General features: G+C 47.4%; 1 protein-coding gene across 2 annotated transcripts in view; it reads left to right on the top strand.

Annotated features, from left to right (window-relative positions):
• Nucleotides 1-18,784, top strand: part of Anxa2 (annexin A2) — a 36,387-nt gene extending 17,603 nt beyond the window's left edge. The window contains exons 4-13 of one of the 2 annotated variants that reach the window (NM_019905.1): nucleotides 3,928-4,022; nucleotides 7,789-7,902; nucleotides 11,194-11,284; nucleotides 11,967-12,046; nucleotides 13,350-13,409; nucleotides 14,575-14,668; nucleotides 15,613-15,708; nucleotides 16,145-16,203; nucleotides 17,801-17,923; nucleotides 18,446-18,780. In NM_019905.1, the coding sequence (NP_063970.1) occupies nucleotides 3,928-4,022; nucleotides 7,789-7,902; nucleotides 11,194-11,284; nucleotides 11,967-12,046; nucleotides 13,350-13,409; nucleotides 14,575-14,668; nucleotides 15,613-15,708; nucleotides 16,145-16,203; nucleotides 17,801-17,923; nucleotides 18,446-18,505 (872 nt within the window). In that variant the 3' untranslated portion in view covers nucleotides 18,506-18,780. Of the gene's footprint in view, nucleotides 1-3,927; nucleotides 4,023-7,788; nucleotides 7,903-11,193; nucleotides 11,285-11,966; nucleotides 12,047-13,349; nucleotides 13,410-14,574; nucleotides 14,669-15,612; nucleotides 15,709-16,144; nucleotides 16,204-17,800; nucleotides 17,924-18,445 lie in introns of both variants that reach the window. The other variant, XM_039082021.2, reaches the window with a different exon arrangement.
• The last annotated feature ends 7,990 nt before the right edge of the window (nucleotides 18,785-26,774 follow it).

The following is a 26,774-nucleotide window of genomic DNA, read 5'->3' on the forward strand; positions in this document are numbered from 1 at the left end:
CCTCTGTGGGGCACACCCCATGAAAAAGTCCTTCGTAACTCATTGGCCCAGGGCCATCTTGTTCTGCTAGAAGGGACACTGTCCACTCTTTCCTTTGCAGAGGCCTCTCTCTCTTGAGGTTCAGGGTCACTGCGAACCAGCCCTCGTCTGACAGCTGTTCTCAGAGTCAGACCCTGGTGATCCTCTAGCAGCTGCTTTAAGTCCTGAGCACAGCTTTCCTGTCTAAGAACATTGTCTGCATAGCTGTGTAGGAACCAGGTGTAAAGCACAGGGGAAGGAGTCCCCAGGGCCCCTTCATTCTGGCTTCATTGGCTGCCCCTCCTCAGCCCTTTCTTCTTTCTACCGAGGAGATCCAAAAACCAGTTTCACCCATGAACTTTGGAAGAAACCAGATTCTTATTGGCATCTGCCCTGTGAGCTGAGTGAAGGGCGAGCCTGTGGGTTTCTGTTGCAACTGTTCAGCTTTTCCTCCTTTCCTGTTCCCTGGGGCAGATGCAGTGAGTACCAGGGCACAGAAAGGTGCCCATACTCCACACGCGTGACTCCGTCTATGACTAGATTTACTTCGTTGTGCTTTCCTACAGGTTCTATATGGGAATTTACAAACCTACCAGATTATTCTCGGAGAATTAGAAGGGCTTTTTTTTTTTTTTTTTAGTCAGGGTCTCTCGTATTGCAGAACTTGCTATGTACCCAAGGATGACTTTAAATTTCCCATCCTTTGGCTTCCACCTCCCAACTGCTTGGATTACAGGGATGCACCATGACGCCCAGCTTATGTGGGGCTAGGTTCCAAACTCAGGCCTTCTTGCATACGAGACAACCATTCTCCCTACTGAGCTATTTCTCCAAGCCTGGGTTTCTAGATTACTAATGCATTCTTCCTTGCTGATAACAAAGAAAACCTTAGGCCTTATATCTTATCTAAGAAATTTAGCTGACGTGACATCAGAACAGAATGGGAATAGAAGTTTGATCTCTGGATTAAAATGCCTTCTTGGGACTTAGCTGAGCTAGGCTGTCTTGAACTGGGTCCCTGTCCCTCAACCGTACCACACCCGTCAGAGGCCAGATGCTCCTCAGCCCCTACTCTGTGTACACAATTTCTGTCACATCAGCTCTCTGGGAGCTTCCATAGTTTACCTTGAAACGGTACTGTTAATCTCATGAAAGCTGTGAGCAAACATGGCCTGGTCTCCTCTTTACCCGGTGTTTTCATAGGCTAATAGTTGACCAAGGGCTGGGTCTAGGGCTGAGAAGCCGAGGGAGGGGCTTACCACCTATCATTCAGTCAGCCTGATTTTATGTCCTAGCAAAATGAGTCTTACAATGGTTCCTGTTTTATAGCTGGGAAAGCCATGTGCAGGGAGAAAAGCAGGGTGCCCCAAGGTCATACAGTCTCAGGTACCTTCCAGAATATCACCTCCTGTGTGTACGCAGAGACCTCCTGCATTGGTCGATTTCTCGTCCCTGGGTCAAAATGCTAAACACAAGCAGTTTAAGGGGGAGAGCGTTTGTTTTGGCTCACAGTCGGCGAGCATAGTACATCATGGTGGTGAAGCCATGACGGCAGGAATGTGAAGCAGCCACAGCACAGAGGTGAAGACTGGTGCTCACCTCACTTTCTCCAGGGTGTGTAGTCCTGGAACCCCGCCCCACAGGGATGGTGCTGCCCACACTCACAATGGGTTTTTCCACTTCAGTCCTCCTTACCTAGATAACCCCTCACGGTCATGCCTAGAAGTTTGTCTCCTAGGTGATTTTAGATCCTGCCAAGTCAGGAATAATAACTATCCCAGTAACCCTGGTTCCTTGGCCCAGTGCTCTCGGGCACCACCACAGACCCTGTTGTGAAGACAGATGGTTTCTTCTAAGCCAAAGATATCCAGATATCCAGCAACCCGAGCTGTAGTCCCATCCCCGCCCCACCCAACTAGATAAGGCAATTTTCCTTTTCTCTCCAACCAGACAGCTCCCGCCCAGGCCTCTTGAGCCCTCACCAACAGACGAAATCCACTCTCTGTGCAGTCAGTGCGTCTCTGGTGTTGTGAGTCAGCATCCTGTCCCAAGTGGTTCTTGGCTCCTTGCCGCAGGACAGCGGAGACAGGGATTTTCCAAGGGATGCAGGAATCCAGAGCAGGCTAAGGGTTTTTACCCGCAGAGAGGAGGAGAGCAGGGCGGGCTCTGTGGGTTTGGATTCAAAGCTCGAAACTGATGCTCGAAAGATACAGTGAAAACCCAGTCCCCCAAAGTCACCACCGGAGCCCAGCTGTCAATCCAAAGACTGTCCTCAGGTCGACTGCTGCTTAGAGCAGTGGCTTGAGTCTGTGTGATAAGTTTTTACGAAGCTCACCTAAGTGGGGCTATGGATTTGAGGCCACCTAGGTGAAACCCTGTTGCAAAAGCAAAAACCAAAAACTGAAAAATCAAAGAAAACAAACCAAAAAAAAAAAAAAAAAGAATAAGTAGACATCAGATTATACTGAGCGCTTTGGTTTACAACCCATGCTTTTTCTGTTTGTATGTTGAGCATTCTCCCCAAATCAGTGAACACTTCCGTGCTCTATTTAAAATGACCATATACACAGTATAGTATCCCATCGTGTGGACAAAAGGCGTTTTATCGCCCTCTATTGGACATACAAGGGCGACGTCAGCATCCACAGACCTGACCCAGGGTTTAGCAATAGGGTTTCTGTGTTTACACTGGCTACTCTAAAATCTAAGCTGAAGCTGTAGACATCTGTTAGCATATCAATATCAATACGTTCATTGGTGTAACCTCACTTGGAAATGAGCACATACACACTTTAAACCATCTTCCTTTTTATACCCAGAAATTCTACCTTTCTAATGCACGTGAAGCATCAGGATGCTTCCCCTGTCCAACTGTTCACTGTTTTGCTCCCAAACAGCATAGCTCTGGGCTCCAAGTGCTTTGGGAAGCCTCTGACTTTCTGTAAGACAAGATAGGTGCAGTCTGTAAGTGACCTTGTGTGCTTAGAAACTTGGGAAATTACCCCCAACTCCAGCCATGGAAAAGACTTTTCTTCTTATTAAACAAAGTTCATAGTCAGGCAGCGGAAAGCTCTCTTGCTGCCCAAATCCTCAAATCTGAGCTTTCACGAGTTAAATGACGTGTGAGGAATATTTCTGATACAAAATTGGAAACTTTCAGATACCATGGACCTTGCTTATCTTTGTAAATACACATGTTCCAATTAAAATGGGGACTGAAACATTTGGGTGGCACTTCGAAACTCCCAATTTAGATTTAATTTAGATTAAAACACTTATTCTTTTTTAATACAGTTGTAAAATTGATTATTAAAGTCACCTATTGAAGATTGAAAGCGCAGGATGTGTACTTTTCCTTGTGAGACAATCTCGTCTTCAATAAGTGTGGTTCTATTAATCAATTAGCTATTAAAATATAACTGCCATATTAAACCTGACTCATTTGTCATGACAGCTGGTATAATTATAAAAATTATACCTAGCCACTTATACAGTAATAATCTTGCAATAAATATAAATAATTGTCTCTATTAATTCATTTTGGAGTCTGTCTCTTAATTCTCCAGTTAAGTGGCAATTTGGGGACCTTCATTTAAAATCCCCCTAAATCTTTGTTGTTCCTTCCGTCTGACTGCCAGGGTCCCACACATTTACCTCCCACTGTTGATTTTGGAAATCGATTCATGGATAAAATAGCTTTTGAAGTGCAAATATTTAAAGGGTTGAGGCCCAAGGTCCAAGGCTTTCTGGGGAAGAAGGTAATGAAGGCGTCTGGGTATGGTCAGGAAGAGGGATGAGCCAGTCACGACATTCTAGCGTTGGGTTTGGAAGAGAGTATATGGATTCCACTGTGTGAAAGTCGCCTAAAGTGTGTGGTGGGGTAACTCTTCACGACTTGATTCCCCACAGGCGTGGACGAGGTCACCATTGTCAACATTCTGACTAACCGCAGCAATGCACAGAGGCAGGACATTGCCTTCGCCTACCAGAGGAGGACCAAAAAGGTACTGGAACCTTAGGGTGGAGGGCAAGCGTTGCTGAGTCAGTGTCCTCAGATATCGCCTGTTCTGTTCCTAATGAGTGAGTGTGTGTGTGTGTGTGTGTGTGTCTGTGTGTGTTCGTGCGTGTGTCTGTGTGTCTGTGTGTGTGTGCATGTGTGTGTGTCTGTGTGTCTGCGTGTGTGTCTGTGTGTATGTGTGTGTGCGTGTGTGTGTGAGTGCATGTGTGTGTGCGTGCATGTGCGTGTGTCTGTGTGTATGTGTTTATGTGTGTGTGTGTGAGTGTGCATGTGTGTGCGCATGTGTGTGTATGTGTGTGTGTCTGTGTGTATGTGTGTGTGTGTTTGTGTGTGTCCCTTGTTTGTGTTGCCCTGCATACCGTAGGGTGGCAGGCAGATGATTCTAAAGCGTCCAGATGATTCTCCTGTCCTCACTTTCTGTCACAGAAAAGCTAGGGATACAGATGTGTCCTGCCACATCTGGCTTTTTCACATCTAGCACCATTACCTGCTACGCCATTCCCCAACCCCACCCCTGTCCAACATTACTTTTCCTTTTTGTGAATTGTGGCTCTTCTTTAACTAAAAAGATCCTTCTAGAACCCTTGGAGGTCCAAGGTTCCCCTTTGTGAGGTTGCTACTTACATAGGTATACATGTGGGAGCTGGAACATCCTGGAGCACGTGAGGGAGCACGTGAGGGAGACATACTGGAATAGACCACAAGAAGAGCAGTAATGGTCCCACTAGTTACCTGCTGACTCTGTGTCGGACACTGTGCTTAGGTGGCAACTCCCTCTCATGGCTCCTCAGGCTTCTTCGTCAGATGTTGTGAACTTAATTTTAGGATGGTTTCTTCCACTGGGCGTGAATCCCAACATGTGCTTCTGATTCACACTGAGGGGCTGGGGAGACAGCTTGGTTGGTAAAGTGCTTGTCACACAAGCATGAGAATCTGAGTTCAATCCCCAGCATCCATGTTATAAGAGCTAAATTCACTGGCTTACCATTGGAACCCCAGTGCTGGGGACTGTAGGCAAGATTCTGGGGGCTCCCTGGGCAGTCAGTCTAGCTGATTCAGAGAGCTCTGAGTTCCATGAGAGACCCTGTCTCAAATATTAGATTATTAGATGGAGCTCAAGTGAGGAAAGAAACAAATCAACTTCTGACCTCCACATGTAAACATGCACGTGCACATGAACGCATGCGCGCGCGCGCACACACATACACACACACACACACACACATACACACGGCTGAAGTGCTATGTTCCAGCCCACTATCTTCAGTATACTTCCCTTCTGCTATTTAAGGAGTTTTGAATGTGTGTTTTCTTTGCTCATCCACCAGTGGCTAAAGCTAAGGCTAAGTTCATCTGAGTTTCTCACACAGCATTAAGAAATTTTATTTTTAAAGATGTGCTACTTAATTTTTAACTTTTTGCTGTTAAAAGCTTTTGATTTATATTTGGACAGTGCCATAAGAGTAGCCTCACGCAGCTCCCATCTGACTTGAGGCTTTCACTTCCAGCCACAGTAGAGGTGATCTGAAAGAATACTGGGAGACACTGTATGTTCCAGGAGTTGACATGACCACCAGGTCCTGGGAGTTGCAGGTCAAGCCTGGCTGCGGCTCCATCCTCCGAGCTCTGAAGCTGTTGGAAAGGATAGAAGTAGGAAAGCAGCTAGCTTCCTTCATCCCACACACGTTACAGTTCTCCTTTCACTAAACACGGTGTATTAATCTTCTGCAGTGAGGCACAGAAGGGAGGGCTTTATGTCCCTAGCTTTCCCAGAGGATCTGAGACCCAAGAGAGCCAAGTTCCTGTTGGAACAGGAGATCCACTATTCTGGACTGTAGGAAATAACTGCTCATTCAGTGTGGTCTTGGAACTGTGTGTGCACACAGAGCTTGATCTCCACAGATCCTTCATAGCCTGTTAGATTAAACATATTATCAGAATCATGAGAAGGGTCAGCAAATACACAGGCATTACCAAGTGTTAAGGACAGACGACTGCCCTGATGAGTCTTGATGGCCCGGAGTGATTATCTATCACAGGAAGATGCCACAACTGCTTGAGGTAGTTTATTGTTTGTCAAGGTACAGTCTAGAGCAGTGGCTCTCAATCTGTGGGTCATGATCTCTTTCAGGGGTCACCTAAGACCATCGGAAAACAGACATTTACATTATGATTCATAGCAGTAGCAAAATTACAGTTGTGGAGTAGCAACAAAAATACTTTTGTGGCTTGGGATCACCACGGCATTTCTGACATGAAGAACTCCATTAAAGGGTTGCAGCATCAGGAAGGTTGAGAACCACTGGTCTAGAGGCACAGAGGGACCCTGCCCAGGCGGTGAGCTGCAGACCCTGGCACAGGTAGTACAAACAGACCACAGAGAGGAAGTTTGGATTTTGCGTTTTGCATATTTAAAAAAGTCCTAGACATGAGGTTTCTCTGTACAGAGAAAATCATTCTTTTATTAATCCCTTCTGGGATTTTTATGTGTGCTGAGTCCTATGTTGGACATTCTGATCAACACAGGTCAAAGTGGAAAAATCCAGTAGGTGCCCAGATGTCCACTGAGGTTAGAGCTGAGATGGCGGTAGGGAAGTGTCAAGGATAGACTAAGTTGGGAATCACTTAACCTCAGGGTTCTAATTTAGAAAGCTGATGTTCTAATTGGTATGTGTTATTTTAGAAAGACCCTCCTACCTCCCATGCATGTTTAGGGCATCAGAAGCCAGAGGAAGAAGGTGAATGGGCTGGTCCCAAAGCTTCCTCAGAGCCGCATCAGGTCTGATGTTCTTGACACATGGTGTTCTAGAAGACTGTCTCTGAAGCAGGCTGTATATCACGTGGATCCTCAGAGATTGCTGACCAGACAGCGTACATGGCCAAGTTTCAGGCCAATGAGAGACCTTATCTCAAACAGAAAGTGGAGGACACCTGAGGAATGGCACCTAAGCTTGTCCTGTGACCTTTACATACGTGTGCACCTTCTCTCTCTCTCTCTCTCTCTCTCTCTCTCTCTCTCTCTCTCTCTCTCCACATGAAAACAAATGCAATTCAGTTCAGTGCAGCTGCGTCCTAGTCCTTTCCCATGGTTGGTGAGAGTCCAGTCCCCAAGGAAGTATCTTTAAGAGTCACCCTGAATTAGGGACATCTGTCTATATTTGTGAGTGCTGCCTCAGATCTCTGCCTTTATTAAAATAGTGTGCTCATGATGATAGTGGCATCCCTAAGAAATACCATTCAACAGGAAGGCGAGAGGGGACTCTGCGGGGCTGGCGTTCACATCACATTCATTACCACCCTGACTTGGAGGCGGAGGTGGATCAGTGAGGTTCAGTGTTTTACACAGGGAAGGTTCAGCGCCACCTCCCAGCCCTGCTAGGACATCCCACAAATGCCTTCCCTTGGACCTCAGCAGACCTGGGGGACTCTGCTGGCCTTTCTACCTCACTTCTTTTCAGCTTGACCTTGGAAAGTCTCTCCGTCTCCGTGAGACCTTGCTCTCAGCTCTCCTCTCCGGAGCTGTCAGCTCCATTGGTTTCTGTGATCAGCCTGGATGTGAATGGGTCTCGTTATCATTCGGTTTCTGCACTCCGGGTCTGATGAAGAGAATGTCGAGGAGGAAGTCCTCCCCAGACCACAGGATGGTCAAAGACTCACAGCCTGCTTTTTAGATAAAGCCATCGTTTTTCTGTCTTGCTGGCTCTAGAGTGGATGCTGGTTCCAAGTGACTCTTAGACATCTCCCTTTTGCAGGAACTGCCATCGGCGATGAAGTCGGCCTTGTCTGGTCACCTGGAGACCGTGATGTTAGGCCTGTTGAAGACACCTGCTCAGTACGATGCCTCTGAGCTCAAAGCCTCCATGAAGGTAAACACGTGGGGTGCCACCTGTCAACCTGCCCATTAGTGTCTGAATCACAGCCTTTTGAGTGTAACTGGGTGATTGTCAGTCATGTTGGATTCTTATTTGAAGTCATTTCCCCTCCAATGCTATAAGTTGTCAGGATTTGAACCAAAAATATTTCAATCTTTCTCGCTCTCTCTTTTTTTTAACGACTGCAAAGAAATTTCCTGATGCTGAGAAGTCAGTTAGCAGCTGCTCAGACTTGGCACCTGGGCGATTGGAATGCCTTTTGGGAAAACTGCTTCCTTGATTACAGATTGCATTTCCTCTTTAAGGAGGATGTACATGGTATTAAGGAGAAAGTGAAACAGCCTTTGTTCAGGAAGCTTGCAGATTCCGCCCATGCCCTCCTGGCTGCTGCTTCCTCTCACTTTCCCCCCGCCCCCCACCCATTGCTGCAGTAGCCGACATTTACATTTGGTCCAGAACCCAGCAATGCAGTGCAGGTGAGGTTGGCAATGGCACCTGGATCCAATGGGAAGTTTCTGCAGGACATAATATTGTTACCCAAGTTTTGATTTTGCAAAGTTACTTCGAACGTGGGATTTGAGGCTAAATAAGTACATTCTAGTTTAGAAACGCCCTTGGAGTTTGCGCTCACCTAAGCCACACAATATTACTTGAATATAAGAGATGTACAAATGTCTGACACAACGGAGCGCAGGGCCCCTTTCCTGCGTGCTTGTGACGTGTTGGATAATCCGAGGCTGCCCTCTGCCGGTCCATCTTGGTAAGGCATCTTCAATGAGGGGAGGCTGTGTGTGTCACCCTGTTGGGTTGTCATCGTTTCTGGAGAACAGGCTGGAGAACACACTGGGAACGAGGGCCCGTCACACATACAGTATCACCAGAACCCTGGACTTGATGGCTCAGAGCCATTGTAGGGTTTTTTAAATCCCACCCCTTTCCCTCTCATTCATCAGCATAGCTCGAGTGGCACCCTAGGCTGTACTACAGAGGAGATGCCATGAGAAGAGTGCCATACACGCCAGGCTCGGGTGCATGCTAATAACCCCAGCACTCCAGGGTGAAGGCAGAGAAATCAGATGATCCTTGGCTATATTGGGAGTTTAAGGCCAGGCTAGGATACATGAGACCTTGTCTAGAAAGGAAGGAAGGAAGAAGGAAGGACAGAAGGAAGGAAGGAAGGAAGGAAGGAAGGAAGGAAGAAAGGAAGGGAGGGAGGGAGGAAGGGAGGAAGGGAGGGAGGAAGGGAGGAAGGGAGGAAGGGAGGAAGGGAGGGAGGAAGGAAGGGAGGGAGGGAGGAAGGGAGGAAGGGAGGAAGGGAGGGAGGGAGGGAGGGAGGGAAGAAGGAAGGGAGGGAGGAAGGGAGGGAGGGAGGAAGGGAGGAAGGGAGGAAGGGAGGGAGGGAGGGAGGCAGGAAGGGAGGAAGGGAGGAAGGGAGGAAGGGAGGGAAAGTGTAGTTCCATGCCCACAACAGCTTTGAATGGTAGCATTCCTGAGATTGCCAAGTCTTTGAGCCATTAGGGTCATGTGTAAGCCAATCTTTCCCCAGGTTTCTTTAACTATCAACACTTGGATCAGTTCATCTTATTTTTGTCAAGAATCCACTTAGTTGGGATTCATGTGATTTTACTGGTATCTATGGTCAGGTATTATTGACTTAAAGCAGACCTGTGGAAGCTGTCAGTCATTCCACTAATCCAAGTAGCTGGAGCCAATGAAAGGTGCTTTAACTGAACCATCTTTGACCCGACGCCAGCTCTTCCATTAGCTATCACGGTCGAGTGACCCTTCTGCGAAGCACACAGATCTTCAAGTGACATTTACTAAAATGATGCTTTCAAAAAAAAAAAAAAAAAGAAAGAAAGAAAACCCGTTTTCACGTCGGGCAATACTAGTGGCAGTGTTTTGCCACATGCCACAGGAGAGGTTGGTCCTGTGATAAGAATTATGCGTAAGCTGTGGAAAGCTTGGGCTAAGTTTCAGAAATTGCCAAGGTCACCTTTGTAAGCGTAGATAAAACCCTATTAGAACTGTGGGTAATGGAAGGGGAGATACTACGCCCAGCTCACTTTCCCTCGGTGTCAGGACCCGACATTTCTCCCGGCACACAAGTTAGACTTCATTTCTGTCATCTTTGAAAATACTGCATCTCCCTGGAAATAAAGACACTCCGTGGCCATCTCAGCACGTCCCTTCAGAGATTCAGAGCTGCGTGGACCTTTCAATAAAAAGGGAAGAACTTGGGGGTTTCCCTGGAACCTGTGGAAAACCATGATTAAAATCCGGGGGAGAAGAGTCGAAGATTAGATTAAGATTAAGATTTGAAATTAACTATTAACCCCGGGGCATAGCTTAGATTATAGAAGACACATTTTAAAGGGGCGTACACTCTCTAATAAGTTTAATTAACAGCCAGCACACTTTCCTGGGGATAAGTACCTTTCTTATTGTATTCGCACCTTATAATTGATTTACATTTTAAACAGTTGTAATTCTGCTTAGTTCAAAGTGGCACCTCTATCTTCGTGAAGACATGTGCTAGAAGACCCTGGTTATTAAGTCTTGACTTTGATCAGGAAGCCAGCTTTGAAATCCATGTTTCATTGAGTCCTTTCAAGCTCTCCAGCGCGCTCAGAAGTGTATATATTAAATTCAAACATCCCACTCATTAAACTCTCATATCCTAATAAAGTGCAGCTTCTCGGCTTAATTGTCACCGTTGTTATTTCCTCTTCCTAAATACCCAAAAAGTGCAGAGTAATCAAGCAAAAGTGGGAGTAACAGGAGGCATTTTTTTTCTTAAAACATTAAGCCATTTTTGCATTTCAAAGAAGAGAGGCGAATTTTTATCTTAACTAGCACCTTTCTGCTAAGTAGATGTTCTAATCTGTGGCAGCTGCCGACAGTGGCCACACGGCATTTCTCGTTCAATGGAGACAACCATTTCCTGGTTATTAAAAATAGTGGGTGGCCGTGATAGAAACAAATAGCAAGCCGGAGTCCCACGGCCTCCTCCTGCACCGAGGGAATACGCTAAGGCTGTCCCTTCTCATTCATTTTTAAAAAACACAGTAGAACATAGATATGCTGCTTACACCATCTTGGGATCTGGTGATGTGACAGAAAAAAAGAAAAAAAGCAGCTTTATCAAGTGCTTGAGGAGCAGAGCACAGACTGCTCAGGAGGGATGTCCCTAATGGAGCCATCTGTTTTCGGGTTATGGGACGGAGTCTGAGAAGTGGGCTGAGGTGAGGAAGGCTGCTCATGCCTGAGCTTCTTGCTTCACAGGGCCTGGGGACTGATGAGGACTCCCTCATCGAGATCATCTGCTCAAGAACCAACCAGGAGCTGCAGGAGATTAACCGAGTGTATAAGGAAAGTGAGTAGCCTGTTTCTGAGCTCCACCCTCTCAGCCCGGGGCAGGCCTGCGTGCTTGCACGCATGCTTTCCTTCCTGAATATGAAGATAAGGGTCAACCTCAGGTGTTGTTCCCAGGAGCCATCCACCTTTCATTTTGACAAGTTTCTCACTAAACCTGGAGTTTACCAACTAGTCCAGACCAGCTAGCCGATGAACCCAGGGATGCCCCTGCCTCTGCCTCCCCAGCACTTGGATTTCAAGCGCACACTTAGCACATTAGGCACAGTAATGGAGGTCAGAGGACAGCCCCCAAGACTGCTGATTCTAGCCTTCTACTGTGAGGGGTCTGGTGGCTAGAACTTGGGTCACCAGATGTAGCTGTAAGCGCTTTTATTTACTGAGCCTTCCTACCAGCTCGAGGAACAATGTTTTAGTTAGGAATGAGTTTGCTGATTAAAGGGAGCCTGAGGACTCCTGGGTTTGACTTAGGCGTATTTGTCTGTGAGAACTGACAGTCACCCTAGCTTTGATCTCACGGGAGTAGAGACTTCTTTCTCGCTTGGGGACTCAGGCACAGGGCTATTTCCAAACTAACACAACAATGCTTGCTCTTTGAAGCTTGGTAGGCGACAGAGGAGGGTTGTAGTGGGTGCTTGGGTGTGCCAGCGGGAGACATCCAGCCTGATATGTTGTTTTCTCAGTGTACAAGACCGATCTGGAGAAGGACATCATCTCTGACACATCTGGAGAATTCCGAAAGCTGTTGGTCGCCCTTGCAAAGGTCTCTCTCCCTCCCTCCCTCCCTCCCTCCCCGTGCTTCCTTCCACGGCAGGCACAGCTACTTCTATACTGGGGGAGGGAATTAACTAAATCCTCGTGCCTGCTCAGAAATTCTGCTACATTCCCGTCGCTGCAGAGCTGTCATATTTGTTAATGGGATTTCTTATCCCTCGGAACCGTGTGGACAACTGGACGCCGGGGCCAGGGGAGGGGTAGGCAGCTCCCAAGCTCTGGCCTGGATTTCTGTGCTAACCTGCACTGAGTGACTTAAGGAAGGTCACTTTGCCTCTATTTGTGGCCACACCGGACCTGTTAAAGTGACCTCACTCCTTTTACCTTTCACCCCTTGTGTGCATGCACAGACCTTGCCTTCCATGTCCTTTGGCATATGTGCAGGTCTTCGTTGGCATTTTGCTAACGTTACCGCATTAACGTGGATGTAAGGCACGTTTCCTTTCTGGCCCACCTGCACCTGAACTCCTGTCTGTCAAGGGAAGGGAATTCTCTCAGGGAGCCCTGTGGCAAATGACTCAGGAGTGTGTTGCAGCCTGGCCCACTCATGACAGTCTCCACAATGTCCACAATGACTTGTCTCCATGACAGTGACAGTGACGAGTCTGTGACTCTCCTGTATTCATTTGACCCCATCCGGGCACTGCAGATTCAGGGTCTTTTTAGAATCCACTTGCATCTTGCTTCCTTGGCCAAAACCCATAGCCACTGCACCCTTCCAGAAAGTCCCACTGACTTCACCCCTGTGACCCTTCCTCTTCATCACTGTAATTCTGTCCTTCTGCTCTGTGATGGCTCGGGGTGGTGTATCACTCACCTGTAAGCCTGTTCTACTTCTGCCTGTGTGTGCAGAGTGCCCCCGCCCGCCCTGCTGGCCCCTGAGGGTTCAGCTCCGGCCCTATCCCAGCCCTCCTGGGCTCAGCTAACTAACTGTTTACTACACTAGCCTTTCCCTTCATTTGCATACTGTATCCTGGTGGCCCCCTTGCCATGTGTTTCACCGTTATACACAGTTTAAGGGAAGAGACTTAAATGGGCTCAGCTTCTCTGGGGCAAGTCAGGGAATTCGGTAAGATGCTTACTGGGGCTTGGGTCCCCAGGGTTGGCCCACAATGATCAGACATGGTGTAGCCACTTCCCTCCCTGACCATCTCTCTCTCCTTGTGAAAAACTGGCCGTAGTATCTGCTCAGGAATGAGGCTATGATTCACCTGGGTTAGAGAGGAAACACCTCCAGCTTTAGAATGCACTAAGAGCTAGGTCTGAGGGTCCTTCTTGTTTTTCCCCTACAGGGTAAACGGGCAGAGGATGGTTCTGTTATTGACTACGAGCTGATTGACCAGGATGCCCGGGTAAGTTCCAAGCTTCTTGGCTGAGTTTTACGTGGCGTGTGTATCTGGAGGGGGTTGTATCCCACACAACCATTTACTTATATACAACGAATGACCTCAAGCTAACATTTGTTATCTCTCGGATTCTCCAGGTCAGGGATGGAGACTGGATTGACCAGATAATTCTGGCTCAAGGCCTCTCATGTGGTTGTAGATAAGATGTTGGCTAGGGCTATAATTACTGAGCGCATGACCAGGTCAAAGGGAATCTTCCCTACATGGCTCATGTGTGACTTACTTTTGGCAAGAGATGTTAGCATACCTCCACACAGGCCTCCACAGACTGCTTGAATGTCCCCAACAACATTGCCCCTGGCTTCCCTAGAGTGAGTGACCCAAGAGGGATCCAGAAACCCTCATGCTCTCATGACTCAGTCGCAAGTGTCATACACTCTTGTCATACTCTGACCATTAGAAGTGAGTCCATGAGTCCAGCCCACAGCTGTGGGAGGGGTAAAACTAAGTAATGTCCTTTCCAAGGGAGAAATGGGCCTTTTAAAGCCTCAGCCCATCTGAACATAGAGCTTTGTCTCCAGGAACCATGTTTGTAATGCTGGGGTTAATTATCAGATCTGTACCCAGGTCCCATTGGCTCATTCAGGCTTTGATTGCATAGAAGTGCTAGGTCCTGACCTTAAACTCTTAGGGAAGCTGGAGCAGATGGGGTAGGCACACCAGGAGAGGAAGGCTCCCTGCTCCACTCAGTGAGGACAGAGGAAGATGACAGGGGCCTGTGACCTCCTCATAAAGCTATTTTAGATAACTGCGAACGAGGCGTGCCTCACTCAAAGGGGTCGGCGGCTCTGTTATCTCAAAGCAAGTCATAAGAGCGGCAGACAAAATCATGTGCCTCTGTTTTAAAATCTTATATAGTCTGGGGAGTGCATCGAGTGTAAGAGAAAGGCTTTTTAATAAATGCTAGAAGTGGGCTTTGTGGCCTAGGGAGATAGCTTAGTGTGGCCCCGGGAAGCCAAAAGTTTGAGCACACCTGCTCTATGTGGTACACGATGGGTCCCAGCTGCAGCACAGGCCTGTGCGCTCACATGTTTCTGGGAACGGGCTTTTGAGTAACGCCTGCTAGGGGGTTGTGTGGTTAACTTCTCCTGGTTGGTTGCATCTCTCACAGGAGCTCTATGATGCTGGGGTGAAGAGGAAAGGAACCGATGTCCCCAAGTGGATCAGCATCATGACTGAGCGCAGTGTGTGCCACCTCCAGAAAGGTGGGTGCTGTGCCAGCGGGGTCTCAGTGCCTGGAGGCTCTCAGGTGGCAAAGGCTGCAGTGAGGTGCAGAGCTCCCAGAGCAAGGCTCGTTCTCCACTCACTCTTTCAGTTTCCTTTATCAAACCATTTGGCCTCCTTTCTCACTGTGGACCCTCCGTCCCCAAATGTGTTCAATATTTGATATGTTAGCTTGTTTCACTGTGTGTGTGTGTGTGTGTGTGCGCGCGCGTGTGCGCGCGCGTGCGTGTGCGCGCATGTTCATATGAGTGCACATGTGTTTGGAGTGCATGTGGGAGCCAAGGTTAACCTTCGGTGTCGTACCTTTGAAACCATTGACCCCGGGTGGTTGTTTTGGTTTTTAGACTCATTGGCCTTGAGTTCAAACACTAGGCTAGGCAGCCTGGACAGACAGCTGCCACCCATCTGCCTCAGCCTTCTCAGCACTGGGATTACAAGCACACACCATCATGCTTGGCTTGTTTGTTTTTGTTTGTTTTGAAACATGGGTTTTGGGTTTGGGGGGCTAAACACGGACCTCAGGCCGTTTCCATGGCCCTTCCTAATTCCCCTCCTTACCTGAGGATCCTTTGCTCTCGCCATGATTATTGAAGTTCAGGACATGACCCCTGGCTCTATCCTGTTTCCCATGACATCCACGTAGATGGAGTCCAGTCAGGGCACAGAGGGATGGTTAAACTCTGTGGCCTAGGCAGAGCCATTAAGGATAGGAGCTAGACCTGGGTCATCTGGCAAGACAGGTACAAATCATCTCTAGTCCACCAAGGTGACCTCCAGCCCCTAAATGACTGCCAGCCCCTGGGATGCGTGGGGATCACCTTTAGGTGTTGGGTTCTTGTTTTCGTTGCTGCTGCTGCTGTCTGGTTGTATAGGCTGTCCGTGCGGCTCCGACCGGCACTTCTGACATCATTTGTCCTTCTCTTAGTGTTCGAAAGGTACAAGAGCTACAGTCCTTATGACATGCTGGAGAGCATCAGGAAAGAGGTCAAAGGAGACCTGGAGAACGCCTTCCTGAACCTGGGTGAGCAAGGGTGGCCTTTCCTTGCCGGCAGAGAGGGCAGAGACAGGAGTGAATGGCTATGTGTTTCCTTCAATGGGGACTTGGGAGGTGTGGTGACTTTCTGCAAGTCTCGGAGAGCTTTAGGATTGTCTGCAGATTTAAAGACATGAAACAGGCTTAAGTTGCCAGGAAGGACTAAGTTGCTGGAGAAGAGAGGGCTATAATGGGGACACTCATATATACACTGGGGCATCACTGACCTCTGCATCTCATGATTGAAGAGACCACAGTGGGTAGAACCTACTGGTTCACGAGATTCTGAGTTTTCCTTGGTCTTCTACATCCTGGATCCATGGGGCAGGCCCATTCTGGTCAGTGTCTTAGGGCCAGGGCATCATCTTCCTTCATGCATGGCAGGAAAGCAGCCTCACCCCTGACCTGTGTCTCCTTTCCACAGTTCAGTGCATTCAGAACAAGCCCCTGTACTTTGCTGACCGGCTGTATGACTCCATGAAGGTAAGGGCTGCTGGTCCAGATGTTCCATTTCCACTAGGCTCCTCCTCTGTCTTGGCTCAAACTGAATCTTCTTGACTAGTGTTTAGAACAGTGGCTCTCAACCTTCCTGACGCTGTGGCCCTTTAATACAGTTCCTCATGTTGTGGTGACCCCCAACCGTAAGATTATTTTGTTGCTACTTCAGAACTGGACTTTTGCAACTGTGATGAATTGTAATATAAATAAATGACATACAGGATATCTGGTATGCTACCCCAAAGGGGTTGAGCCCCACAGGTTGATAACCACTGGTTTAGAGGATGGGTTCCCGCTAGCTGGCTGAGATTGGATTTGACGGGCGAGAAAGCACCACTCCGTCTTCTCTCGGCTGGTTAAATATGTATGATGCATCTTCAGAATAAGATGTCACTGGTGGGAAAGGGTTAGGTGACAGCGGCGTCTGATTCCTGCTGGGGGTTTCAGTGATGGCTTCCTACTATTCCGAGGATAAAAACAAACAGGATGGGAGTGACCATCAGCGGGTACTATATGACAGCTTTTCAGTTCCCTCCCCTGGAGACCATGCAGGGCTCCCATTTTTATCTTCTTGATAAAGAAGGAAGGCAGAGCTCCTGGAGCCAAGGCCAGCTTGCTGTCACATAGCAGGTGCACAGCTGGGGGCTCTTCCTGCCTGAACCGCCCCAGACCAGCCTGTTTCTTGTTCTTGTCCTGTCAGGACTGTTCTACTTTCCAGGCCCTTGCTTTCCTCTCTGGAGCACCTCCCTTGTCCATGCCCCTCTGTCTGCTCTCCCTGGACTCCTTGTCACAGATAATTTCCCTGGAGCAGGCTATTCCATGTGTTCACCAAGAGTCATAAGAGCAGTATGCTGGCCCATCCTCTCCGCATCCCTGTGTTGCGTATGCAGACTTGCAGGCTGACAGTCAGAAGCACAGAGCTGGCTGGAGAGGTGGCTCAGCAGTTCAGAGCACACACTGCTCCCACAGAGGCTCCTTTCCTTCCCAGCATCTACTTTGAATCATTCATAGGCTCCCGAAACTCCAGCTACAGGGAATCTGATGCCCTCTTCTGGCCTCTGTGTGCAACTGCATGCACACCTACGGGCTCCCCTATACACATACTTAGAAATTTTAAAAATAAACCTTTTAAAAACTCAGATGTGCTTAGAAATCTAAGGCACTCATCTTCGTTAAGGAAACAGACCCAGTATTGCATTTTTAAGTCTTGTAAGATAACAGCATCGAGACTCACATATGTGGGGCTGGAAAGACAGCGCAGGCATTAGGGAAGCTTGCTGCTTTTGTAGAGATCCTGGGTTTGGCTCCCAGCTCCAGGTTGGACAGCTCACAAACAACCATCTGAAACTTCAGCTTCAGGGGATCTGACACTCTTTTCTGGCCTCCAGAGGGCTCCCCTACACACACACACACACACACACACACACACACACACACACACACACACACTTTAAAAAGCAGAATCAATCTTTTTAAAAAAAAAAAACCCACACACATATAAGAAGCAGAAAAATGTGGAGGATGCTTTTTTAATGATAACGGTGTCAAGGAACTTAACTTTTATCATCAATCTAACTTACAGGGCAAGGGGACTCGAGACAAGGTCCTGATTAGAATCATGGTCTCTCGCAGTGAAGTGGACATGTTGAAAATCAGATCTGAATTCAAGAGGAAATATGGCAAATCCCTGTACTACTTCATCCAGGTAAAGGCTGTGGCACTGAGCTGGCTCTGCCAGGCATGGTGTGTGTGTGTGTGTGTGTGTGTGTGTGTGTGCGTGCACGCATATGCATCTGTATTGCATGTGTCTGTATACATGTGTGTGCATGTGCATGTGTGTGTGCATGTGCATATGCATCTGCATTGCATGTGTGTGTGTCTTCAGTTCACTAGTTATTTTCACGCATCCTTAAAATCCACAAAAACTTCAAGAGAGAGGGCAGGGAGGTTCCACCCTGTCCTGTGCAGAAGGGTACAGGTGCAGGAGAAACTCGGGTGTGCTACAGAGCCCCCTGCAGGACTGCAGTGTGGGATTCATTCTCTGCCCTCGCAGTCATGGTAGGAAGAAGTACCATTTCCTACTGTGTTTCAGAGGGCCAGGGCCTCGGTCCACTGTACAGACCTGCAAATCCCCAGGGCACACCAAGGCTATGGCTGGCTCCTGTGGAGTCTATTCTGTTTGTTTTCTTGACTCTACAATTGTTTTTCTTCTTTCTGGCCACTGTAGCAAGACACTAAGGGTGACTACCAGAAGGCGCTGCTGTACCTGTGTGGTGGGGACGACTGAAGGGCTTGGCATGGTGGATTGCCCAGAAGTGGCCCTACCTGTGCCCCAACCTAATGTTCTAGAGAATCAGCCTGCCACTAATGGACCCCTGAACTCCTCCCTGTGAAGATGACGACAGAGCTGCCGACCCATCCCCCATCTTAGCTGCCTTTGCCTGGCTTTCCCCTCATTCTCTCCTTTATGCCAAAGAAATGAACATTCCAGGGAGTTGGACGTACCGTCTGTGACATGAGACACTTCCTCATATGTGTCGTGAATAAACCATTTTTACTTTAGAAACAAGAGTGTAGTGTCATTGCCCTTGCTTTCAAGCCGTTGTTCAGAAAGCAGGCACGCTCGGGATTTGATGTTCATTCAGGGAGGTTGCCCCTAGAGGGACAAAGTTCTAGAACTGAGCTCTTGTTCTATTCACGCAGATGAACACCAACAACACACTGAAGAAATGATTGCATCCAGTCTAACTTGGTGAACAAATGAACTTACTTAGAGTCACTTAAGAGAAACTGGCTGGAGGGTTACTCAAAGAAGCATGGGAAACTTCACCACTGTAGAAAATGTCCCTGTCCCTCCCACCAACAAGTACTTGTCTTATGCATCCTCAAGTGGGGGTAGTGGGGGACAATAAACTTCTTCCCACACTCATGAAGTAACCCAGTAAGGATGTGTACACCCTGGGGGAGGAGCCTCACAAGCCCCTCCCTGCTTCATGGGGGACTGTGACTGAGTGGGTATCACAGCTACTGAGATTTGAAGTGGGCAAGGTCCCACCATGTCTGGGAGACAGGGTCCTAGAACACACATGTACACAGTTCTAGCACCACAAGAAAGAAAACAATTCACTGCTTCAGTCACTCTATATTTCTTAAGTTTGGTACCCACTTCTGGTGGGAAAAGAATGCCTGCAAGCTAAGGGAAGTTTCTTTTGGATCATTCCACATGCCTATAGTGAGAGGGCCAGGGGGCAAGGTCCTAAGAACTCCTTTGCAGGTAGTAGATGAAAGGGACTATCTGTGGTGGTCACAATCTGGGGAGAAGTCTGAAGTAGGATGGGGTATTTTATGTTTTCTTTGGTTGCTGTGGTGGGTTTAAAGGTTTGGTTTTTGCTACCTTTGAAAGACTTATTTTTATTATTATTTTTAATTACGTGTGTGGGCATGTGTGTATGTGAGCATGAGTGCAGGTACCTGAAATGACCACAAGAGGGCATCAGATTCCCCCTGGACTGGACTTAAAGGCAGTTGTGAGAGATGCTCACATGCAGGCACTAGAAACTAGAAACTCCAGTCCCTTTTATTTATTTCTTTGCTTATTTATGTATTTTATAGGGTCTCGGGTAGTCCAGGTAGCCTTATGTAGCCTTATGTGGCCTCAAACTCATTACATAGCTGGGGGTGACTTTCTCCCTCCAATTCCCAAGTGTTGGAATTACAGGCATGTGCCACTATGGCTGGAGATTAAACCCAGGGCTTCAGACATGCTAGCGGGAACTCTACTACTACCTGAATCCCCAGCCTGGATTCTGTAGCCAATTTTGCAAATGTCTCTGGAAGTCATTAGACTTATAAAAAAATTGCATCCAATCCCAACCTCGAGAGCCTGCCTGCCAGTGAGTCGGTCTACAGCAAGCATTCTCAGATAGCAGGGCTAGGCTACCCAGAGTGGATTGGGAACACGGGGAGGAAGGAAACTTCTCTATGAAAAGGACTGAGGTAGATGAGAGCAAGGAGGAAACATTTGTTGTGGACCCTAAAGCCTTTGGTTAGTCTTAACATCTGGGAGGAGGCCGCCATAGAGATCCCTGTGGTTCATCCATTGAAAGCCATTCATAGTTGGTTAAAGGTTCAACCACAGCCTAATAGATCGTCCATTTCTGCTGCCACTTGACAAAGTCAATGACCAAGTGACCAGGTGACAGGAGAGCAGGCTTTATTCAATTGGCCAAAGAATGGAAGGAAGGGAGATTCAGGCACAGCAGACTCAGCTCCAGGAGGAAGGCGGTACAGAGGCAGGGGGATAATGAATGTTCATGCCTGCCTTCCCTGGTATGAAGGGGCAGGGTCCTTTAGATTCTAGAGAGCAGCTCTCAACCTGTAGGTCCAGACCTCTTTGGGGGGGGATTGTATCAAATGACCCTTTCACAGGGATTGTATATCAGATATCTGTATATTAGATGTTTACGTTACGATTCATAACAGTGGCAAAATTACCATTATGAAGTAGCAACAAAATAATTTTCTGGCTTGCAGACACCACAACATGAAGAACTACATTTGAGAGTCACAGCATAGGAAGGTTGAGAACCACTGGTCTGGAGGGGCAGAACTGAAGGAATGAATTTATATAAAAAAATGAGTAAAGGTTTATTAAAACAGCTTACACGATGGGGTCAAAAGAGTCCAACAATGGCTGTCTCACACCTGAAAGATCCAAAACTTGGTAGTTGTTCAATCGACATGACTGGATGACTCAGTAGCCCCCATATGGCACTAAAGGTCTGGAGGGTTCCTAGAGAGATACTGGTCATTAGTTGGAAGTTTGGAAAAACTGTCAGGGACCACCACCACCATCACCACCAGCAGCACTGGGGTAAACTAACTCTACAAAGGCCAGCAAAAAACTGGTAACCTTCCTTTTCCCAGATCCTTTTGGGTCCGGGCTGCTACGGGAAGGTGCTGCCCACATCTGGACCTTCTCACATCCATTAAAGCAATCAAGAGAATCCTCCACAGATTCCAACATGTCAACCTGATACAGACGGCTCCTAAATTGATACCCCGCTCAGCTGAGACTTAGGGGCAAGTTGACATTTAAACCATCAAACTCCTATACTGGGGTCAAGCCCAGAGCTTCATGCATGCTAAGCTAACACTCTAACACTGAACCACTGAGCCGCCTACCCACCACTGAGTCCTCAGTGTCCCTGTCATGGCTTTGAGCTTTCATTCACGGAGGCTTGTAGGTGTCTACAGTCCAGAGGTCAAGAGAAGACAGACAGGTGCAAAGACAGATGTCAAAAGTACTTTCTTCGTGTCCCTGTGACCTATGGGACTTGTGCAGGCCACAGTGAGAGTCCTTGGAAAGTAACCTAGGTACTTGTCATAGCTAGCCCTACATTGATAGATTTCTAAAATTTAGTTTTAAGCTTTATACACGTATACATTTTATTTTGAACATATTCCTTCTCATACTTCCTCCTGCCTTCTATTGATTCCCCTTACCTCCTAAAAAGTGTTACATCCACTTTAGTTTAATACACAAACACACACACACACACACACACACACACACACACACACACTTTCTATGTGTGTGAAGGTATAAAAATCTAGGAGTCACAAATGAGAGAAAACCATCGATGTTTGAGTGAAAAAATAGGACATTTGTCTTTTCCTGCAACTGGCTAGGTTCATGCTTGCGCTCACTTTCCTGCTAATGACCTGACTTTTGCTTTTTATGACTCAAAAAACAAAACAAAACAAAACAAACCCAGGTCACTGTGTCTGTAAACCACACTCCCTTATCCATTCCCCAATTGCTGGGCACCTATGCTATTTTCATACATGCCTCAGTGACTAGTGCTGATGTGTAAGTGTCTCTGGACAACATTGACTTGAAGTCTTTGGGGTGAATACCCAGGAGGGGCATACCTGGAGTATTGTTAATATTTATCAGGAGCTTCCTTATTGTCTTTCATGATAACTCTGGACTAGTTTACAATCCTACCAGCCCAGATAAGTGATTTTGGAGTGAACCAAGAGCAAATAAAGTGTGTTTATTTAGACTTGGCCTTGACAACACAGTTGTAATACAATGGGGATTCAGTGTGACCTCGCTCCTCTGTCTGGCCAGCCAGTGGCCTTCCGTAGGGTCCCCGGTCTCTGGCATGTCCTTGCATGAATGGGCTGTGTGAGATAAGCATGTGTGTTTTTATATCATCGCCTGTGTTCACACATGTGACTACGCTGGGTGTAGGCTGCTGGCCCCAGGTCCTGTGGACAGCAGCTTATTTCGGTACTGTCCCCAAGCAGAAGGAGGGTCCCCTCCCAAGTCCCCCACTATACTCTCCTATCAGGGGACACCTGTCTGCCAAAGCTTGAGCTCAACAGTCTGCAATTCTCTCACAGAATGTGTGAGAGTTGAGCCCGGGACAGACGTGGGAGTCTGGAAACACGGAAATTCAAACGCAGTTGAAGTGATGGCGGCAGCAGCAGCATGTTGAGCAAGCTGAGGGTGACTGTGAGCTGACTGCCTTGCCATGATGACCCTCAGGCAAACTGGAGATGGAAGTTCAGATGGAGTGTGGCCCTGGGTCATGTGCGGCCCATAATGCACCATAATGCTACTAAGATATCTTACCAATAACGGGTTGCACAAACCTAGGCTGTTTGATCAAATAATCTCCCAGCACATTAGGATCAGTGCTCCGAATCCCCAAATCCACTTAACCGTGAGCTTGGGGGCAGAGTTCAAGGAAATGCATAAGAAGTGGGACCTCTCTCTTTAACCCCGAATTACTGTGTTGAACTGTGAGTTGAGAGGGCTGGGCAGAGGCTGCCAGGGCAGTGTTTCTGCTCAAGTGTGCAGCTTGCTCCACTCTCCACAGGAAACGAGCCTCAGGGCACAGGGTGGAGGAGGGTTAGGCCAGCGGATGAAGACAAGGATGAGACAAGGCCTGACTTGGAGGGACCGGACCCTCCCACAGGTGGAAGGGAAACTCCGAAAGGTAAGCTAACGAGGAAGGGCTCTTGAAAACTGGTCAAAACCAGCTTGATGCCTTGTGAGCTGTGGTTGTCCAGTGTCTTTCAAAATCTAAAGGTTGCTGGAGCTCCATCTCAATGACTTCCAGATTCCCCATTCTCTTCAGTCACTGTATCCAAAGCCTCCCTTAAAGCAAAGGTCGCCGTCTGGAGACTGGCACACTCACAAACAATTTCACTCTGCAAAGAGACAGAGGAAGATGTCAGGCAGGTTTTATATTTTGTCAGCTGATCACAACAGAAAGTTTAATTTTATCCTTCGAGACATAAAGGCCGTGGATGTGCCATTAGCCATGGAATGTGTTGCACTCTGACCATGCACAGGAGTTTTTCCCCTGACCTGTGTGTGGGTCAGGGCGGTCATGTGGCACAACTTCACATGCTTTGCATGTTGAAATCCATTTACATGCATCCACTTCACCCATGTGTGTAGTTGTGTACAAGCTGAATGTCCAGACATAACGGGTCTATACTGTACCTCAAAGGGCATGTATGAAATGGGTTTGTTATTGTTGTTTGTTCTTGTTTTTGTTTTGTTTTGGGTTTTTTTGGAAGTAGGCTTCCATATTAAGAAGCAAGAAACAAAAACAATGGATGGGTCCCTAGCATGCATGAAGCCCCAAGCTTGAACCCTAGAACTTCGAACACTGGGCATGGTGGTACACATCTATTATGCCAGCACTTACAAGGTGGGAACAGGAGGATTGGAAGTTCAAGATTATCCTCAGCTCGATGGAGACTGAGGCAAGCCTTGGCTAAACATGAAATAAAATAATTAGACAACTAAAAAGCAAGGGGGACATCTTAACTGGAAGCTGAGGGGAGGACCCCAAAGGTCCCACAATCCCCTTGGCTTGATCACTGGACAATGGACAAATGACGATGTGTCAGAATCTTCCTCAGAAGATGAAGTTCCCAGCGTGCAAATTACTAGTAGCGAGCGCTAACGCAGGGAAACCAGGCTCACAAAGTAGCTAGTTACATTTAGCAAGAAAAATGATTCGAGGACAAAAATCCTTTAGATCAATCTTGTGCCTCCCAAGGATGCCAGCGTCTAGGCTTTTCCTCAGGATTTGGTAAGCAGCTTGTGTCTTTTGCCTCCTTTTTCTATCAATGATCGAAATGAAAACTCTGGTGCTAGGGAGAAATGGGGGTGGGGTGGGGGGGTAGACAGACTGAAGGGGAGGAGAGGGACAGGGAAAGAAGAAAGGGAGACATTTGCAACATCTCCTAGCAATGAGGCAGAACATGCTACAGTCATCACGTCCTAGCTGTTCATTCTATTTATTGAGAAAAGCTCGAGGCCTGATTTCTTCAACCCCCGTATGTTTGAGCAAGCAAAGTTTATAGAGATGACTTATCTCATTATGTTAGAAGGGTGACTTGCTATCTCAGCATCTATAAGCCATCTGAACCGACGTTGCCGAGTGAAGAAAGGCTTTTGTAAATATATGTGAAAGATGCCGTCTCGTTGGGCGTTAAGTTGGAGGTGCCCAGGAAGAAAACATATTACATTTGTGCATTCAATTAGCTTGATTGTGGCTGGAATTCTGATCTCGGAAGGCAGCATTTCTGTAGAAAGACTGAAGCATCCTCTATGTCAGCAGGTTTCCTGTGAGAGAGAAGCGCACTCGCCCCCTGTAATGCTCTCTTTTGCATTCGTGCTGGTCCCAGCCATGCGTTCCTAATCAGAAAGCTTAGCCTAGTTCTTCACACTAGAGTGAGAGGGGTGGGTGAGCCAGCAGTCACTTTGTATAGGCATCCTAATGGTGGTGCGCATGGGTGGGGAGAGCCTTCTGCTGTGTTCAGTTCTGAGCAAAAGTAGGGCATCGTCAAGGGTGGATGTGAGTCCTCTCATCCTACTTCCTCGGATGCTGTCCTTCTGGGGTCATCAGAAGATGCTGTTTAAGCCTTGGATGCCTGGCATGGTGGCACACATCTGGAATATCAGCACTCAGGATAGTTAGGCAGAAGCATCATTTCTCTCTCTCTCTCTCTCTCTCTCTCTCTCTCTCTCTCTCTCTCTCTCTCTCTCTCTCGTTCCAGGGCCAGACTGTACTACAGTAAGACTCAAACACCAACAAGAAGGGGAGAAGCTTGGCTTATGACCCTGGGGTAGATCACTTGCCTAAGGTTTGTAAGGACCTAGGTTTGACCCCTGGTTCTGAAGCAAAGAACAATTACCAACACCACTATTATCTGCCTTCGGTTTGGTTTGGCTGGATGGCCTGTTCTAGTTTCATTGGTATTGCTGTCATAAAATACCCAGACAAAAAGCAACTAAGGGATGAAAGGGTTTTATTTAACCATATATTTCCAGGTTATAGGCCAACATGGTTGGGAAATCAAGTCAGGAACTTCAGAAAGGTAATCATATCATGTCCAGTTAAGAGCAGAGAGCAATGTATGTACCCACACTTGCTTGGTTGCTCATTCTCTGCTTGCTTTCTCTACCTTTATGCTCTTCTGAAGCCATCTGCCTAGGGAATGATGCTGCCCAGAGTGGGTTGGGTCTTCCCGAGTTGATTAATGTAGTTTAGCCTATCCCCGACGGGCATACCCACAGACCCCTGTATATATCTCTTACTGGGACTCTCTTCTCCAGACGATCCTAGGGCGTATGAATTGATGATTAAAATTAACTATCACACAGTCTGAACACCTTTCCTGGAGGTATGTTTACATGTTTGGCCTGCTTTTGAAACTTGGAGTGAAAGCACTGTCTCTTTAATTAATGAGATGTGAAGAAATTGAGGAAGGGTGTAGTACAAGAAGGCTTTCTTGTACTTCTGAAACCACGGTGAAGTAATTTACTTGGTATAGCCACTTCAGTCACTGCTATGACGAGTACCTCATAAGTTAAGAGAAGAGGGCTTGTGGGATGTCATGGTGGCAGGAGTGTGGGGCAGCTGGCAACATTGTGTATGCCATCAGGAGAGAGAGAGAGAGAGAGAGAGAGAGAGAGAGAGAGAGAGAGAGAGAGAGAGAGAGAGACTGAGAGAGAGACAGAGAGAGAGGCAGAGAGAGAGCATATGGCTGCCGGTACTCGGTTCACTTTCTCCTCTGTATTCAGTAGAATATTCCAGCCTAAGGAATGTCACCACCCATATTTTAGAGTGCTACCTACTTCAGTGAACTTAATCTAGATTATCCCTGGCAGACATGCCCAAAGGCATGTTTACGTAGCAATTTTAAATTAACTTGTTAACAGCAAAAATCACTGGGCTTGGGAGATGAGTCAGGGTTTGTTAAAAGCATCGTAGAGGCCTGGGGTTTGACTCCCAGCATTCATATAATACTCCAGTACTAGGGGCTTTCACACCCTCTTCTGGACTCCTCAGGTACCAACACACAGCCACAACACACAAATATACATGCAAATTTACATACCAAGACATACACACATGCAAACACACAGCAGCACATACATTTTCACACACTAACATACATATACCCACACAGGAAAACACCCCTCACGTGCACTTATGCAAACCCACACACTAGCACACACA

Source organism: Rattus norvegicus, chromosome 8, assembly GCF_036323735.1.
Source record: "Rattus norvegicus strain BN/NHsdMcwi chromosome 8, GRCr8, whole genome shotgun sequence".
In the NCBI taxonomy this organism is placed as follows: domain Eukaryota; kingdom Metazoa; phylum Chordata; class Mammalia; order Rodentia; family Muridae; genus Rattus; species Rattus norvegicus.